Below are 19,598 nucleotides of genomic sequence, written 5' to 3' on the forward strand. Positions count from 1 at the left end.
TGAGTGACAGAGAGGCACAGTCAAGGACTGCTTTTTATCCTTGCAATCCTTCCTATTTAAGAGAGAAAGTGTCCACAGGTAGCTAGCTATTTTTGTTTGAAGTGTGTTTTAGAGCAGACTGTCACATCTCACCTATATAACTAAGCAGAACCGGAAGAAATACTAGTCCATGTGTTGCTCCCAGCAGAACCATAGCTAGATACATCCTGAAGTAGAATATCTTGAAGATTTGAGATTTGGAAAAAGCCAGTACTACAATTCCTCCAAATTTGGTCAGTGTGATACCACTGAAAACCTGTCAATAAAAAAAGGTGTTTAAGTGGTAAGTAGAGCTTTATGTAATCCATTGCTTTAAGTATTTAACATTTGCTAAAATTCCTGTGTAATTTGAAGCTCCTATATGCAGTATACCTCCTTACCTGTTAGTCCTTAGAACAAAATCTGAGACCTGCTCAGGAGAAGAGTTCAACTTCTTGGTCCCACTAGAACCGACACCACAGGCCAGGCTCAGTACGATTAAAAGTCTACTCTAATCTGTACAGCCACCTAGTTTTAGTTTAACTTTACTTCAGGCAGATACAGACGAAAGCCATTACTGAAGTAGCTCACATTTCAGTGAAGTTCCTTACCTGGGTCCAGTACGTGTATCACCAGAACAGTCTATTCCAAACCCATCCAGGTTGCTTATCTTAGTTTAAGTAACATGACAGTACTGCTTGAATACTGAGCCCTGCTTGCATTCCCAAAGCTTCAATTGCATCCCATATTCAGAACAACCTTTCCTAGTCACCTCTGAGTATTTGGAAGAGAGAAGCACTTAAATGTTAATGGGACAATTCAAGGTTAATCCAAACTACTAGTTCAACTAAGGCTTTTAGCTCTGTTCTCTACTACTAGGTAGTAGTAACAGACTAAATTTTTAGTCTTGGTCACCCATATTACTAGAAGAAGCCTAGGTTGACCTCTAAAGAGCTTTAATCAAGTATTCCAAAAAGAAAAGGCAAGGCCATCCTTATGACTTAAGGATATTGGCATAGTCTGTAAAGTTATAGCTTAGCTACTCGTTTCCCCCCCTCCCCATACAGTAGATACTTACTGAACTGCCCATGTGAGACAGAGCTTCTTCTGCACGCTCTACTCTACTGCCCTTAGTACTAACAGTGAACGCTCTTGTCACGTGACTACAGAATTCCACAGCAATACCACAACTCTAAAGAGTGAAAAGAAACATACATGAAAATATCATTTAGATGAATGCTTTGATGGTAAGGTCTCTACTCAGAACTTTAAGCAGCCTAGAGGTTCTAGCAGCTGTGTTCAGTTCACAGGGTTAAAACGTTGTTGGAAGTTACAAGCTCAGCATTACTCAGTTACTAGAGGCTGTTACAGGTACTGTATGGCATTTTACCACCAGTCATTACTAATGGACAATTAATCTGATTAAACAGGAATCAGAACATGAGATTGTTTTGGAGGACAAAAGTTTCTTAATGTTGAAGAAAGCTAGTTTCAATACAGTGCATACAGTGAACACCACAAATCAGTTTACAGGTATTAGCTGCAATAACATTGCTTTAGAGCAACACTGAGTGTACATGCTGATTTGATACCATAAAAATTCTGAAGTGTTAAACTCAGCTGTTTAATCTTAAAAAAACAAGCTGTTTATTGGTTGACCAGCTGGCAAATCTTAGACTTACCTAGCAGGTAGACTTGCATGAACATATGCCTAGTTGTAACATGGGGCTTTCATAACTTTCTCAGATCTGCAATAAATTTCTGGAGTGCTGGAGCTCCAGCACTCAGCTATTAGTTACTAAGTTCTGGAGTGTTTCACCAAGGCACTTCCTGCCCATCTACAAGAGAGGCTGGAAGGAGGATCTGGGGAACTACAGGCCTGTCAGTCTGACCTCAGTGCCGGGGAAGGTTATGGAGCAGATCCTCCGAGTGCCATCACACAGCACGTACAGGACAACCAGGTGATCAGGCCCATTCATCATGGGTTTATGAAAGGCAGGTCCTGCTTGACTAACCTGATCTCCTTCTATGACAAGGTGACCCACCTAATGGATGAGGGAAAGGCTGTGGACGTTGTCTACCTAGACTTTAGTAAAGCCTTTGACACGGTTTCCCACAGCATTCTCCTGGAGAAACTGGCTGCTCATGGCTTGGACAGGTGTACGCTTCTCTGGGTAAAAAACTGGCTGGATGGCTGGGCCCAAAGAGTGGTGGTGAATGGAGCTAAATACAGTTGGCAGCTGGTCACAAGTGGTGTTCCCCAGGGCTCGGTGTTGGGGCCAGTTCTGTTTAATATCTTTATCAATGATCTGGACGAAGGGATCGAGTGCACCCTTAGTAAGTTTGCAGATGACACCAAGTTGGGTGGGCGGGAGTTGTTGGTCTGGCTCTATGGAGGGATCTGGACAGGCTAGATCCACGGGCTGAGGCCAATTGCATGAGGTTCAACAAGGCCAAGTGTAAGGTCCTGCACTTGGGCCACAACAATCCCATGCAATGCTACAGGCTTGGGGAAGAGTGGCTGGAAAGCTGCCCAGCAGAGAAGGACCTGGGGGTGTTGGTCAACAGCCGCCTGAATATGAGCCAGCAGTGTGCCCAGGTGGCCAAGGCGGCCAATAGCATCCTGGCTTGTATCAGAAACAGTGTGGCCAGCAGGACTAGGGAAGTGATTGTCCCCCTGTACTCTGCACTGGTGAGGCCGCACCTCGAATGCGGTGTTCAGTTTTGGGCCCCTCACTACAAGAGAGACATTGAGGTGCTGGAGTGTGCCCAAAGAAGGGCAACGAAGCTGGTGAAGGGTCTGGAGCACAAGTCTTATGAGGAGCGGCTGAGGGAACTGGGGTTGTTTAGCCTGCAGAAAAGGAGGCTGAGGGGAGACCTTATTGCTCTCTACAACTACCTGACAGGAGGTTGTAGAGAGGTGGGGGTTGGTCTCTTCTCCCAAGTAACAAATGATAGGACGAGAAGAAATGGCCTCAAGTTGCACCAGGGGAGGTTTAGATTGGATATTAGGAAAAACTTCATCATGGAAAGGGTTGTCAAGTGTTGGAACAGGCTGTCCAGCAAAGTGGTTGAGTCACCATCCCTGGCAGTATTTAAAAGACGTGTAGATGTGGTGCTTAGGGACATGGTGTAGTGGTGGGCTTGGCAGTGCTAGGTTAACAGTTGGACTCGATCTTAAAGGTCCTTTCCAACCTAAATGATTCTATGATCCATTTATGCAGGAAAAACACTGGTGCTAGCACGTCACAGATCTACTCTGTAGAACATAAATACAGCAGAAGCCTTAACACTAACCTACATATCCTTACCTTAGGCATGAACAACCTCTGCTGATATGCAACAGCACCTAGCCTATATAGTAGCAACCCAACTGTTGCTGCAGAACAGAAGAAAGCACCACCAGATGCAATATAGCTTACAGTTCAATTGCTGTATCTTATCAGTACTAGGACTAGTTGTCAGAATAAAATCAGTTTTCTACACACCATCTAGATGTATTAAGATAGTTCCACTGCTGTTCAACTGCCTGTCAAAGTTTAGTAGAAAATACTACTCAGCATCATGAATATATACAGAAGACACATAGAACTGTTCAAGACTTGGAAACAGAAGCAGAGGGATGTCTTGTTAACTTACCATGACAAGATTTACTAATGAAACTGCATTCAAGCTGATGCCCCAGAGCCACATCACTCCAAACATGTTGATGATTATCATAGCAATAGTTACTGAAACTATAACAGCAGCCCATACTTCAAAACCAAGCAGCACAGTTGTCACCAAAAATATTGATCCCAAGGAGATGCAGAGGTTAAAGATAGCATCATGCACAATTGTCAGGTATTGTTCATAGAAGACATAAAACACACTGTGGAAAGAACAGAAGTTGTAGTTAGCCATCTTCCTTGTAATGTGCCAATAGATCAGCTTCTGTGCTAAGAATAAAGTGGTTTCCTCCTTCTAGAAGTCACCAAACAGGAACTGGCTTCCTAGCATCAGTGGAATGACTCCTACAGAACACTGGCTGTTATATGACAGCTCTTCACTAACACTTCAAATACAGGTGGTATTTGGAAGTCAGGGTAATGCCCACACTTCAATATAAGCAGCTACAGTAGTTGCCAGAAGGTAGTTCCTCAGACTGATTGTGGTATCTGCAGGAACTACTGTAGAGGGTCTGAACTGATTCATTATGCAGTGAGACCATAAGGATGGATAGGATTCTTTGAAGCAAAGAGATTAATATTTCAGCTGTACAGATATCAATTCCAATTCAATTTCATCGTGGTACTCTTATACAGAGTCTTTAGTATGTTAATCATGCAAGCATTAGACAAGCAGTACTTGACATCACTGCTGCCTTTGCTTTAAGTTTAAATAACTTAAGGTTGAAGTCAATACATTCACATTACAGCTTGCCACGACCCAGGTCAACACATCCGCTTGTTAGAACTATTAAACCCTACTATGAAAGCTAGGAAGTGCCCAAGCTGAAGCCAGAGCTGCCTTTGTGGTGAAGGACAAGTTTCTTGATTTAAGTTAGTTATCAACCACAGTAAAGAGAAGTTAGTACTGTGGATGCAAGTTGTATTTTTGTGGTTTTACTAGACATTCCAGAGTCTCTATATTACCTCCTGTTAGACAAAACTCAAGACTCAAGTCTAAGATGTTATTAACCAGTACCTTTTCCCAGTTCAAGCTGAATATTTGTCACCAAGGCAAGAAAGATCTAAGCATACCTGTAAGGAAACACCCGGTAGTTCTTCTCTTTGATGCCCATGGTTTCAGTTATGTTATCTGCTATAACCCGAGCTTTCTTCATAGCATCGATAAAATCAGATGATGTTTTCAGTACAGTATGGTAAGTCATAAAATAAGTAGCTCCAACATCAGAGTTGTTGTTTATAAAGTTGACAGCAGAGCTATATGCAGCATGTCCTCTATGTAAACATAGTAACATTTTAGATGTCTATGTCACTGAGCACCATTCACATTTATTAGCTTTCATAACTTATAATCTTGTTTCTAACACTTTCCAAAACTGATAAAAGCTTCAGAGCACAATACATTTCAAGATTGCACAGGATATACTAGAACAGACTGACTACAGAAGTTGTTTCTCTTTGTACAGGGGAAAGCTGCTGTTCCATTTAGTTGACGATGCATTCATTTGCTTTCCCAGTTTTATTTCAGAAAATACTATAGAACAGGTGAGATGTCAATGTTTGTATGCCTTTTAGAAGGCCATTAGATATCCAACCTTGCAGACATAAAAAAAGTCACACGTCCAGAGCAAGTATCTTTGACACACTGGTCTAAGCAAGATATATAGAATATGGCTCTTACCCTTTGCCACATTTAGGATTAGGGTTGTCCGATAGGAACATTGGCAAAAATGTCATGAAGTCTTTGCCCTGTGGTCTCTGCTTGCCTTCTTGAGTCAGTGGTCGACAACGAGTGCAGGATGGATCAGTGACTGAAGAAATACAGGAAGAAGGTCAGCTACACGATCAAGTATTCTTTGTCACAACACTAGTAACTTCTGACTTGCAATACTACAGGATACAATTCCATAAAAAGCATTTTCACTGATGAAATAACTGATCAGCCGTGAAATTCTGTGCAAAATGTGTAGTTCTTTGTTTTTATTTATTACTACTAAGGCAAGGGCTACCAGAGAACTCAGTTACTTGTGCACTATCTACATTAGACCCAATGAGAATTATACCAAACTGAAGGATCTGAGCAAAACCAGAGCACTAAGTTTGTGTGCTCTAATGAAACCAGCAGAAGTATCAAAATTTTTTGTAACAAGTTATTTTTTGAATAGTCATTACATTGGCTGTCTGGGTAGGCTGTCTTCAACCTGTGACATTCTGTAGGATGTTTAAGTTCACTCAAACAGCAGTTCAAACAAGTTAGAGGGCAACTCAAGAGGTGCCTGCTCACAGTAAGAAAAGCTATTCACCTGACTCATACCATGATAAAGTGATTTATAAGTTTCACAGCCAAACAAGCTAATCCCTTAGCAGCAAGATGGATGCTAATACCTGAAGCATTGCAAAACTGTCCAGTGGTATTGTAGACTCTGCAACAGGATGACTGTGGCTTCACCCAGTCAAAGTAGTCATCAATCCAGGATGATGGGGCATAGCCTATCCTCGTGCTAATAAAACAACATAACCATCATCAGTAATTTTGTGTTTCATTCCAGAACACATCCCTTGATCTCTCCAGTGCCGATTTATTGCACGTCAACCCTTTCTGGTCCACGGTACTTAGCTCTCCATATAGTCCCCTACTCCAGTACCCCATCCAAGAGCCAGTCTTGCTCGTAACACTGCAGCTAGCAAATAGCAGGAGCTTCTTCCCTGCATTGAAGTTCCACTGCCAAACTCAGCTTTCCATTCCCCTGTCTGGCTCTATGCCCCATCCCATTCCAGATATTGTTGCCTTAGTCTTCAAGCAAGGCTTCTCCTTCAGTTAGGCTGAAGTAAAACCACTGAACTACAGTGGAAGGAATCAGGAAGAGACTTTCTTCAGTTGTTAGCAACTGAACTCCAGATACAATTCCTGCTTAGCCTTGCTAGGCTAGGCTAGTTTATCCACCAAGTTTAGAAGCTGAGCATGCAAGTCCTTTTCCAGGAAAGCTTAACCGTACTGAGAGGTTGTCATCAGTTTTTCTTCCTGCAACACCCAGATTCTTTGAAGGATCAAGCCCCTTTTCCAAACACATGTACATGAATATATCCCACCAGTCCAGACAGGTTTTATCCTCATTCTAGGAGACTGCCACAGCTTCTTCCCTTCCCTGGCCCCCCCCACCCCAAAACACAGCATAAAGCAAGTACAATAGAGTGTCACTTGTACAATCAACAGCTGAGCCTGAACTAAATTAAAAGGACACACTGGTCAGCTACAGTGACTATGCAGAGAAAAAAACATGAAATACTTACTAGCTACCAATTTCTGCAGCATTGAAGACTTGCTGGACAAGAGAATCATTATTACATCCCATTCCACCACACACCATGTTCTGCCCTTCCAAAGAGGTGTAGTTGTGCCCTTCTTCTAGGACGAAGTAGACAGGAGGACCTGCATGCAGGTACTTGCTGAGCTGGCTGAAGTAATCCATTACATAGGAGTCCTTAAAGTGAAAGTTTTGAGTTACTATTACATAATGGTGAGGTAGCACAAGATATCAAGGTTTCAATTCAGCCACAAATTGCTGAAGAGCGATACGATCTTAAGACTTACATCTGGCATTGAGAGAGACTGATCCAGTCCAATCTCTACGTTGTGCATAACTGCTGTACTGAATGACAGAACGCCCACAAACACTGCTATCTGCAAAAAAGCAGATTCATGGAAGTGAGAACTGTGGAGAAACAACAAGCAATAGAAGTAATTTACCAAGTTAATAGCACCCATGCAGAGAGGCTCTAGTTTAAGTATGCTACCCAGGCTTAGTACAACAGTGGCAATAAAACCTAACTACTGAAGTTCCCTTTGGAGCCATAAGGGGAAATCTATACTTAGAAGGCAGCAGTGAAAGATAATGCCAAATACCTTCTGTAAATAAGCACAGTAACCTCAAACTGAATCACAGATTCAGCAACACCACTCTAGATGATTGCAGTGTAGGAGCCAACATGTGCTAATTTTTGACATATGCCTGGAGTGATGTGATTGTCAGTAATGCAGCTCTTAAATCTGGGCCTTGGACAATCCAAGGTCAAGCCCCTTATTTACTAGAAATACTCTTGCAGTTACAAAAGCTTATTCCAATACTAATGCTGAAAGCAAAAATCCTAGAAGCTTTGTTTGTTTCATTGTGTTGAAGATTCTTCTTCAGTATGAGACATTCAGGCTCGCTACACTTTTGCTCAAGTTTAGATGACTGCTTACTGTAAGCAGAGTATACATACTACTATTGGTCTCATCCAATCCTTAAGCAGATATGGAGAATACAGATTTTTGAATAACAGAAATAAGATGCTCTCAGAACGTTGGGCTCTGCTTGTTTCTTCATTGCTTTTGATGCAACACAGAATATCCAGTCTATTCCTCTGAAAATAGATTAAATAGATTAGTACAGTTCTGCAGAAGATGCCTTCTTTATTACACTGCAATTACAGGTGCATTTATACTCACCTCTTGACGCTTAATATCCAAGCCCAGGAGACTTACGAAGCAAGTGACTTGAAGAATAAAGTCTATGAGCACAGCCATTCCAGCAAAAAGGGAGAATGTGCGAACCGCTGGCATCGTAGACAGTGTCCCTGAAGGAAGTGACCCAGTTTGTTAAACAAACAAGCTCTCTTATTTAAGAAATGCATGAGCATTTTCTAGACAGATATCCAACTGAAGCGTTAGCAGGACAAAGAGCCATTCTCTTAAGAATAAAGAAAACAGCCGATATAAGCCTGACTACAACTGCTGTCTTTGACCTGTTCGACAGCATTAAGGCTGTGCAAAGAAGTGACTAGCTTTAAGACATTTCTCAATTCCAAAGTTACTAGTCTTGTGCAGGCTGCATAAGAAGGTAGTTAAGGAGTGCTGTCAAGCAAGATCTTGCTTCAATATTAAGCCACTCAATGCAAGTTGAACCAATGGCAAATAACACTCCAAGTAAACAAGTTCATTATGAAAGAAGGCCAATTTATACTTGAAGGGTAACAACATAAGGTACACCTCTAACACATACCGTAAGAGTGAACCTCAAACATAGTCTGTCATAGGGGCATTTTTCCAAGCAGTGGCAAGGTGACAATGCAATGTAGGAACTAGTACACCCTGATATTTGATATATTAGTAAGGTCAAATTTAGACTTGTCAGTCACTACAAATCAGTAAAAAGCTCCAGCCTTTCAAGCTGAAGAGCTTGACAGATTCAGAATGACATCTTTTTAACTGTGCCAGTCTCAAAGTACTACAATGCCTATCCTCAGCAGAGGTCAACTTAAACTTGATTACAGCAATGAACAACTAAACTTCCTCTACAAATTCTTGCTTTGTTTTTATATTTTAGCTTTGCATTTATTCTTGCAACATGCAGGTATGATAAGGCCCTTATCTTCAAATATTACAGAAGTCTTACCAAGAAAGAATGCCACAGTCTCCGAAAGAGATGAGAGAAACATACTGGGTGCCACATCTCCCAAGACTCTGCCAATCTGTTTATCCAGAGTTTCACCCTGAAGGCGCTCATCTCTCTGTTTTAAGGCAATAATTTATAATAATTAGGAATCATGCACTTTAGAAAGTGCTTTCATGTGGCTTAAAAAACCACGCAAAACAACTTTCAAACATCCAAACCCATCTTTTATCGTTTTCACTGCATTAACATAAGTTAGATAAAAAAAAGCAGAGATTCTCTAATACAAAAGCAGCATGAACATCCCTCCGTTGCCTTGCTTGAAACTTAACTTAAAATACAGTAGTAAGTTCAGTACTTCAGCCAAAACCACACACTCGCCAGGGGCAGTGCCAGTTTCAGTGGGTTATTGAGCCTGTCAAATTAGAAAGCAGATTACCCACTAAGACTTAGTGTCAGAAGTCCCTGGTCTGAAGCATGTAGTTTAGTCCACAATTACTGCTCACAATACACTAAAATTACGAGTGATCAAAATAGTAGTCGAGTTCTACAACTACCAGAGAAGGATGTTAAAAATACTATTCATTTGTACATCATTAGTATGTGGACCAGAAACTATGTTAAAGGAACTTGCTATCAACCAGCAGTGAGAAAAACAGATGTTTTAATTTTTCTTTTTTTTTGGGGGGGGTGGGGTGGGGGGTGCACACATAATCTTGTCTCTCTTCAAGACCACTAGATAACCTGTAAGAGTCCAGAGCTGCTCAGACTGGGCTGAGCACTGGAATGCAGAAGACTTTCTGCTCCAAGTTAACAGCCTTCAAAGATAACAGGCACATTTAGAAGAGTCTGTATGAAAGAATACATACCTGAAGCGTTTGGACTATAATGAAAATGTTGTCCACCCCAATAGCCAGCACCAAGAAGGGAATTACTTCTATCACAATCAGTGTCAGTGGGATTCCAAAGTAGCTGAAAATGCCTACAGAACATGCCACTGAGCTCAGTACAATCAGGATGCCTGCAATGCCCAGGGAGATCTTTGAATCCACCTAAAAAAGTTGTCATGACTGTCAACCAAACCAGCATCATCACACAGGACAGATTATAGCAAAAGTAAAAACCATATTCTTACATTTAGTGTTGTTAATAGAAAACTTACTTTTCTGGTTCTTTTGAAGATCCAGATATTTAAAAAAAAAAAACCTTGAAGCTACAAGCCTTAAAGCTTAAATTAACTGCACATCTCAAGTGAAAATAGGCTTAGTTGAGGCTATGAAGCACATGAATTGTCAAGTATGACAAGAAGGACAATGCTCCCCCTACCTCCTGCCCAAGGATGACTCAATGCTTTAAGACAAGATCGAATATGAGCAGTCTGCAAAAATATTTCAGTCACTTAAAGCTAAGAAAAACTAGTCAGCAAGCTGCAGCTTCAGTGTTTATAGCAGTGAGAACTATACACGTACCAGCAGTCTTCTACAGCTCTGGATATGTCCCAAAGCTATGGAGATGTACAGAAACATTACAATATAGCTTATCAACACAGTGCCAATATCACTCTTGCTTTCACGATTGATTTCATCTTCAATGCTCCGTTCCGCAGAAAATGATATAGTTAAGTTTGGATTATTGTAGTTCTTCAAGAAGTTAATAAACCTAAAAGAAAAAAAGTAAGAATCAGTCACACTTTAAAGGATAAAACATCTTGTATTAGAAATACTTGGAAATCAGCTGAAGGCAAATTTAAGTCATCTGTGTGGTACAAGAGTGCACTGTGGCCAGACGCTTTGCGGGACATTCCTCATTTTTAAGAGAGAAGTGGTGACTACACATCCCTAGAACTCTTCTCCAAGCACTAGAAATACACTACGCTGAAATGCCTTCCATGTTCTCTCCAGAGCTGGAGGACAACCAGATATCTTGCATAAGCGTAAACTATTTCAAAGCATAAGTGCAGTTTTCCTCAAAGCTAGACTTAAAAGTACACACATGAAATATGACTGCAGCTTGCTTACAGAACTTGAACAATTTATTAGCCTGTATTTCAGGTCCTCTAACTGAAGGGAGGTGCTTGTGACACAGGTAGACACTAGTTATACTTGTACTTAGTCTCAGACTTTCAAGTACAGTATTTTTTATCCAAACTGTTAGCCAGAGCAATTGGCCTGTGTAAGCCAACATCAGCTCTTCAAGATGCTGAAGGGGATGAAAGCTTTAGATCCTCATCTGGAAGACTTACAATATAATGCTGGACCTTTCCACTGGTGGTAATCATCCAGTGGATTGGAGAGTCTACCTGCCTAATTCTAGCCAAAGTGAAATATATAAAATCCTTTCTAAAGTTACTTACCAGCAAGTACTACTGGACTAGATGGTCACTTACAAAACTAGAACCTATCTCCTCAAAGCAAATGAATTATGCCAGGTAAAGTGAAAGTCTTATGACCAGTATAGTCTGTCCTTAACAGGTTTTATTGCTTCTCAAAACATAGAGTTATACTGAAAAACTAGTTATACTGACAAACACCTGTACTGCACTGGTAGTTTTTCATGTATCTACATTTAAAGGGCGCTCTAAGTAACGCATGCATTTCAGAATACAAGAAGCCTACTTACTCTTTTTCCCATGCCAAGGCTTTCATTAGCTTTCTTGAGTCATTGTAGTAGTTGTTGACAGGAAAAGTAATAACAAGAGCTGTAGCATTATTATAGTTATCATCTATAGAGTAGGAAAAAAAATTGTCAGGCATTACAAAATGGAGCTTACATTCCAGTATAGGCAGGTACAATTAAGTTTAGAGTTCGTATTGTCCAAAGCAACCCCATCCCCACAACTCCATTAAATGCAATCTATTTAACAACACTGAGTCCTCAAAAACACTACTGAAATAAGAAAGACATTACTGAAATAAGAATGGAAGTTGATAAGCACTCCAGATTGTATTCAAAAGTAATCATCCATTATTTACCATGTTCATGGCACCCCAACATCAAATCGTTACATGGTTAGACAAAGGGCTACGATATAACCAGTGCTTATGACTTTCCATCTAGTGATAACAGGATGTGGTTTCTTAAACATGGTGCCTCTTGCATACTTAGGTTTTATGCAAAACAAGTACAAAAATCTACAGTTTAATGTGCTTGCCTTCAAGGGCTGTTTTAGTACATTTGTGTTTGATAGATATATCAAGATATGTTTCATTGGATAAATTGCTTCAACAAAATTCTGGCTTCAGAATAATTATGAAAGGATTTCCTTTGTGAACATCTTAATCTATTCTTAACTCCTTTGTCGGATCAGTGACAAAACTTTATTCTAACACAAAAGCAAAATACATGCGTATGCCAGCATGCCAACTTGAAATACTTCATATCTTTATCTAGTCTCCAAAAACTAAAGATCCTTTAGCAGGCCCAAAGTAGACTGAACACTTGCATATTTGTCAACATGACAAGTATGTTCCAGTAATAGGCTACTCTCAAATGCTAAATGCAAGCAGTCTGCCTCCAATCTCAGCACTGATCTACTGAGAAGTTATTTAAAATATCCTTACTTAAAGTTTAACAAAACTCCATTTTCTCTGGAGTGCATTTAAATGTGCGCTGATTGAGAATGCACCTTTAGTGCCTAAGGCAGCACACAAGTATGCACTTTCAAGACTTAAACTGCAACACTGTTTTGCCACCTACCATCATATCCTCCCAACACCAGCCATGGAAATACAGGTCCACCAAATGTTCCTAAGCAGGGATCGTGAAGCAAGCTTGTGTCATTCAGTGATGCTGGAGCCCTAAAGAGATCACCAGCAATAATTGTTAGCTTCTGCTTGACAACTAAGGCACAGCACCACAGGACAAAGTAAAAAGCTGTTGTGTTATAACTGACTATCAAGAGAGAAATGAGAGAAGACTGCTAGTGATACATTGCCCTTGGGCTATGTTTGCTTTGAATTTAAATACAGTTTTAAAGGTGTCTTCCTGATAGCTTCTAAGACAAGGAGTGGCTTCTACCCAACTGAACTATAAACTGAAGTGAAAGCTTAGAAACTGTCTTTTGTATCAGAATTCTAATTCTCAGGGGTGTTTAAAACATGGTTAAGGTAAAACAGAGCCAGTGTCTGCCCCAAGCCAAGCTTAACCTGAAACCTGATTAAAACGCAGCTTCTGGTGTAGTACTAAGACAAAGAAACAGAAGCAAGCTATACTAATCTGCAGTTCCACATAGTATTGTGAGTTTAAAAAGGGGTAACAAAAGGTTCAAGGGGGCAGCAAGAAATAGCTAGTTTTGTTTGCCAGCAACAAAGACCTAGCTGGCCTACAGTTACAGAAACATGCAATTGTACTGCTTACCGAACACAGTATAAGAAGTGAGTGTGGTAGTCAGCAATGACAAAAAACTCATCTGCAATAGTGTGATCTAGTACAGAATGACTGTTCTGAAAGTAGTTGAGTACACTCAGTATAGTGCAGTTGTTGTTGTAGGGAGCAAGAGGAGCCAGGCAAATGTCTTTCAGCATTACAGTCTCATTGTCGAAAGAAGCAGTTATGTTAACAATAGCATCCTGCAAATTCAGCACCTTGAAAAAATAAAAAACAAGCCAAACCATAGTTTAAGAGCAGCACAAGAAAGCATTTCCTTAGCAAGACAGAACTTAAGTGCATGCTATATCCCTGTAAGTTTCCAAAGGCAGTGGCACACATCAATAGAAGCACATGACTAAATCTCATTATTTCTATGTTCACACTAAGAATACTTACTAGGACTTAGCTTACAAGTCTACCTCTAACAGAAGAGGTTTTCAGCAGCAAACCTTTCAGAAGACAAGGTTTTCAGCAAAGAGGTTTTATAGTAAGACTAGGATTTTTAATATGAATATCTAGTGACTGTTTTGATGCACGCATGGCATTACAGATGGAAGCCAACTCCATATGGTTATACCTGTTAGGTATGTTTAGATCTTTGCTCTTGGGAAGTCCCAATTACCTGATGGAGAATCTCTTTGCGAAGTGGAGGCCCAAAAGGTACATCTGTTCCTGACGGGAAAGGTGAATAGGTGTCTGGATGGCTGTTTGGTGCTTGAATAATAATTTGTTCAGTACGAAAGAAAGGCCCAAAGTGCGTGTCAAAGTACTCCTTCTCCTTGCGAGCTTGGCTGCTTGGGGCTGACCAGAGATCTACAGGGTTTGTAGTTGCTTTAACATATACGAAGCCTGAGCAGCACATTGCAATGAAGACCACAGAGAAGAGGATAACCGGACGTGGATTTCTGACACAGAAAGCCCCCCATGATGTGAATGTCATTCTTAGGCCATTCTCAAACCTTTCACCAAGCCTTTCACCACAGGTAATTTTCCCTGTAAGAGCAAGAAGTAAACAGTAAACATTTGAGAAGTCAGTTAAGCAGCATTTTCTTGAAGTCCACTAGGAAAGATGAAATTGTATTCTAGCTCTGTTTGTAGTAAGCACCAGAAGCTATGTCTACACTGACAGTCAGACCCAGGGGACCAGTCCTTGATTGAGGTCAAGGGGGACGAAAACAGCTTGTACCTAACACTGCCCCTTCTAATGCAAAATTATCTTTGATAGCAGTAGGTACAGCAAATAAAGGTGGGAAGCAGCTAAAAAAAAAAATACATAGGCATTAAAATGAGCTACCTCAGCTGCTATACAAGTTAGACTACAGTTCTTTCATGGCATGCTTTGAATGGATACAGGGATGGGTCAGAACATGATCAAATTGATTTTACCATTGTGTTGCCCCCTTTGCCCTCAGCTACAAAGCTCTCCAGAACTTCTTATTAGCATAGCTAGACCCATAAACTGTGCAACCAGGGCTTTCAGCATCCAGCAAACTAGGGTTAAGTACTACTCTAAAAGAAGAGAGATACTGTCCAAAAGACTGAAATAAAGCCCTGTAAGAACAGATTACATGGTCTAACAAAGCTAAAATGCCAGAGCCCATCCACAGGAATGGGATGCACTTAAGCTGAGTTTGTAATAAATCTATTACTCTTATGCAAGACATACCATTGTCACGATGGGAATTCACAGAAAAGGCTATATTGCTGTCAATTGGTGTGTACTCTGAGACAAAGTGCCGCCTCCTGCAAGACAAAAAGCTATGTTACCCTGCTCCCCCAAAAAGGTATTTTTGGGGGTTTGTACAGTAAGAATAGAGTCCAATGCTAGTAATAAATTTGATATTTGACTCCTCCAGAATCTACAAGCATCGTGTTCCCCCTACACCCATCCACTCAAGAATAGCAATCTCCAGCTTTATGATCCTTTGGAACAACTTATAGCCATGTTGGCTGTCTTAATAAACTTTTCCAGCTTGGATCAAGCACACATTCCTTACACAATTATACAGCAATTTCAGATTCCTGGTCATAATTGAACAATATTGAAGTTGCACTGAAAAGTACCACCATACTTAAGGATATTACATAGCGGAAGCCTCTGGAAAATGCTTTTAAGAAATATGAATAGGTTTCCACTGCTCCAGATTGCTAGCACACCCACACCAAAGTATTTACAGTTACAGCTACTTGTGCACTTTACTAGCAAGTATCACATAGTACAGAGAAGCTGGCTTGCTGCCCCTTACTTTACAAAATGCTATAATTACTGGAAGCTCAGCTTTTATTTAGTTTTTTTCAAAACAGGACACTAAGGAAAAGTATTCATGACTTAATTTGCAATAGGACAGTGATTGTTTTATTACAAGTATCAGTCTGCATGAAAACTATGTTATGATTGCATGTTGCTGCAAATACTAGATCTTGCTCTTTCCCACAGGTCCTGAATTGAGTTCCCACAATCCCATTATCTAAGTCAAACTTTTAGTGATTCTTTCCCACTCAGCCACATCTCCTGACAAAGTATGGTGTGTTACATGTGCAACAGTGTTTAACAGCCAGAAGTAATGGAGACTTTAATGAAACACTGCATGTGGTAAACAGGCCTCTCCATCACTGGAATTTTCCAGCTCATTCCAATTACAACTTAAGGAACAAGTGATTTGAGGAAGAGAACAGGAATGCATTTTTACTTAGTCATATGGGTTCTCCAAGATATTAGTTTATTAGCATACTGACCTACTCTTAAGCACTGTAAAACCCCACAGCTTCCAGAGAAGTTTGACATTTGAGTATGAAGACAGTGCTCTGGTATTGTAATGCATACCATCCAAGAACAGACACAGATGAAGTGAGACTTTGGTACACAAAGGCTTAATGTCAATCAGATGAAGCAGATATATGCATTTCCCCAGACTTTTGCATACTCTCAAGTTCTTGCTTACGAAGTTGTAGATTTGTGTATTTGATCCTGTAGCTAGGGATGCTATGAGAGCTGTGCATCAGCTAAACCGACTTCTGCACTCACTTTCTACCACACAGTTTTAGGTGTTAGAATACTCCCCAAGTGTAAGCATCTGCCACAGAACATGACTTTTGGGTAGGTGAAGAAGTAGAGACATAAGCGTTCTGTCCAGGGCAATGGAAGTTTTCAGGGAAAAGGAAAGTGACTTTCAGAGCTGAGCTTTTTGAATGCTTTACCTGTAACACCAGACTCCAAAAACTAGTGCAAAAAATATGAGTAGAAATCCCATGTAGGAGATCCACATGATGACATACACAGCATCCAAACCAAACAAAAGCCAAGGAGCAGGCAATGGAGGGGGTTGAGGTTTTGGACCACAAACAATTGAACAGTCCTGACAGCTGCATGGTCCTGTTGAATCATCCATAGACTCATTACAGCCTTTGGTAGCATTGTTCATAGGATTCATTCCATAGACAGGAACATCTGTGACAAATCACAAGTTGCAGAGCCAGTTTACTACCAGGCAAAAATGCAGACCTTCACAACACAAGCTTTCCAGTTAAATTAGTTAGCCCTTTATATGAAAGCACCTAGCCTCCATATAGAGTAGCTTTTCTTGGTCTTAGAGCTGAAGAAGCCACTGCCTTTTCCACAGCAGGTATCGACTATCTACAGTTGTCTACTAACTAAATGACTGGTCACATTTTAGAACACTTCAGTCTGTAAAACTAATAAGCACATACTTCTATCATCCCAGCAATGATTTATCAACCCCCTCACCTGTTCAGATTGTGAAATGTGTAACAATTTCCTTACAAAGAAATCCTAAAGGGTCAGGGTACTGCCCTAGTTTCCCAAGGAATACAAGCTATCCAGTTGCCTAAGCTCAGCCCATCCCTTAATGAGTTTGAGAGATCTATACAGCAAGAAGCTGCATACAAAGCAAGTGCAACGTATGACTTCCAAGCAGAAATCAAAGATAATCAGTTTATCTCACATTGCTTTGAAAGCCTCTGATGGCAGACATTCATTGCTGAGCAGCTATTTAACAAATCAGTATACTAGCTATAGCACACAGCCTTTGACAGAAGCTTCAAAGGCAAGGACTATTAAGTTTCTTACCTGAAAAGATAGGAATAATGCTGAAAGGAGTTTGTCCATTGTCTTTACTAAACATGTACTCAATCCAGTTGGTCGCATTGCAGTCCTTGGCATCCTTCCCACACAGCAGCCCCAGTGCTTTAACGTTACTTGATGGAGCTTCCACATCTTTGCAGGCATTATACATTGCTAGGAAGAGTGCATGAAGACAGAAGAGTCATTAAACCGATGTTACTAATTAGTGAGCATTCCAAGTATTTCCAATAATTAGACTCACCAAGTTCAAAGAATGTGCTTATAGCTTTCAAGACAAAACATCTTAAGATAGTGAAATAATGCTTTCAGTTGTATTTACAGTATTCAAGGTTGCAATACTTTGTTACAGCTATGTTACTCTGAGTAGGCCACCTGAATCTGCATTACGCTAGAACCTACCGTACTGTTTGAGAGGGAACGGTACTTAATATAAAAGTTGCTTTCAGGGACAGTTATGACAAATATTTAAGGTACTTTTGACCTGTAGGCCATATATGACTTTCAAGTGTCTCATAACTTAAGTTACTACACAAAGTGTACAAGGACTGAATTAATGTTTCAAGCTTGCTATAAAACCAAAATACAACCCAAAATCATTTGTTCTTAGAAAAAAACATCTTTGGGTTTGACAAAGGACTAGAGCAGTCCATTTCAAGAGGAATGAGTGCCTCTTGGAGAACCATTGTAGGGCACTGTGCGCAAACTTCACTATCATACTGGCCAGACAGTTTCAATATCAGGTAGGCTTTGGCCATTCAGTATTTGGCAGCAACTTTGTTTTTCTGAAGTTGAAGTCATCAGGGTTATCAGCTATTAACCATTTGCATAGACATCCAGTCTCAGCTGAGTCTTCAAAAACACTGTTATGAGCAGTGTCAGTGTAATGTCTCCTACCCAGGCAGAAGTTAGTGTTCCAGCAGTTTCAAGGGGGACCTACTAGTACATATTTGATGCCTCAAACTTCAAAAGACAGAGGTGTTTCCCCCTTCCAATTCTTCCTGAAAAAGCATTGGTCTTGTTACCTTGACAAAAGCCTAGGTAAATTAACACACTCTTTACTCACCATTTGCAAAGCGTTCTCCAATAAAGTACTGCAGCTCTGTAATGCTACTTTTGTTCTCTTTTAAAATTGGATCATAATAAGGTATGGTGCTTGTAACATTCAAAAAGTCAGACTGATTTGGACTGCAAGTCAGTTCACAGAAGAGGTTTATCAAGTTGTAAAAACACGATGGACATCTGGGTAGGAAAGTCAATGAACAGCAATCAGATTAAGAAGTAAAGATGCAAGGCATATCTGATTTGACCTACACAGCAAGTGTAAACATTCTGCTTAGAGTGACAGAACAAAATATTTAAATTCTGCAAGTTTTTAATTAGCAATACAACAGTAGTTGGTGCTTAAAATTGCTTAATACTCATCAGTAGCATCAACATCATTCACTAGCAAAATTGCCTACCTCAAATAGCAGATACAAGCAGAATTTGACTACAATTTGAAGGAAAACTTAACTTTTGCTAGCAGGAAGACTTCTGTTAGAACAAGAAAACTGAACAGTACTTTGTGTCACCCTCTTCTGGAGGCTTCATTACAAATACAGTAGCTTGAGACAAACTAAGGCAATGTTTATTCTACCAACTAACCTAATCCGGACTGCAAGTAGTTGTTTCATGAAATTAAGGCCTCCTGATATGGATGAGGAAGTCTCTCCAAGAGCTTGTTCCAATAAGCCTTTAAATGAAGTTACCACCTTTTCAACAGTCTACTCGAACAGAAGAGTCTTAATGTGCTTTCTTATGATGTTACAAAGCTCTAGTTGCTTTGTCATTCATTAGCATACCTGAAGAGAAACTGCAGAGGCAGCTGCAAGTTGTTTTTCAAAGTCTGAAGCTGACGAACATCACAGCAAGTGCTAACATTGCCAAAGAATAAACCTGGACAGAGTTCCTTAAATAAAAACAGTATTGAGATCAGGGGGGAAGGAAGGAAGGAAAAGCATGTTTAAGACT

The 19,598-nt window shown here is 40.3% G+C and overlaps 1 protein-coding gene across 1 annotated transcript in view; it reads right to left on the reverse strand.

The window, feature by feature from the left end:
* Positions 1-19,598, reverse strand: part of NPC1 (NPC intracellular cholesterol transporter 1) — a 29,116-nt gene that overhangs the window by 1,162 nt on the left and 8,356 nt on the right. The window contains exons 3-24 of the mRNA XM_075494483.1: positions 19,430-19,536; positions 18,652-18,827; positions 17,574-17,741; positions 16,685-16,934; positions 15,153-15,229; positions 14,109-14,479; positions 13,475-13,701; positions 12,815-12,915; positions 11,738-11,840; positions 10,588-10,777; positions 9,988-10,170; positions 9,122-9,236; positions 8,176-8,303; positions 7,950-8,090; positions 7,279-7,368; positions 6,978-7,168; positions 6,072-6,187; positions 5,368-5,497; positions 4,761-4,961; positions 3,658-3,889; positions 1,097-1,210; positions 133-295 (exon numbers count right to left, since the gene is read on the reverse strand). Of these exons, the coding sequence (XP_075350598.1) occupies positions 133-295; positions 1,097-1,210; positions 3,658-3,889; positions 4,761-4,961; positions 5,368-5,497; positions 6,072-6,187; positions 6,978-7,168; positions 7,279-7,368; positions 7,950-8,090; positions 8,176-8,303; positions 9,122-9,236; positions 9,988-10,170; positions 10,588-10,777; positions 11,738-11,840; positions 12,815-12,915; positions 13,475-13,701; positions 14,109-14,479; positions 15,153-15,229; positions 16,685-16,934; positions 17,574-17,741; positions 18,652-18,827; positions 19,430-19,536 (3,574 nt within the window). The remainder of the gene's footprint in view (positions 1-132; positions 296-1,096; positions 1,211-3,657; positions 3,890-4,760; positions 4,962-5,367; positions 5,498-6,071; positions 6,188-6,977; positions 7,169-7,278; positions 7,369-7,949; positions 8,091-8,175; positions 8,304-9,121; positions 9,237-9,987; positions 10,171-10,587; positions 10,778-11,737; positions 11,841-12,814; positions 12,916-13,474; positions 13,702-14,108; positions 14,480-15,152; positions 15,230-16,684; positions 16,935-17,573; positions 17,742-18,651; positions 18,828-19,429; positions 19,537-19,598) is intronic.

Source organism: Mycteria americana, chromosome 2, assembly GCF_035582795.1.
Source record: "Mycteria americana isolate JAX WOST 10 ecotype Jacksonville Zoo and Gardens chromosome 2, USCA_MyAme_1.0, whole genome shotgun sequence".
Taxonomy (NCBI): domain Eukaryota; kingdom Metazoa; phylum Chordata; class Aves; order Ciconiiformes; family Ciconiidae; genus Mycteria; species Mycteria americana.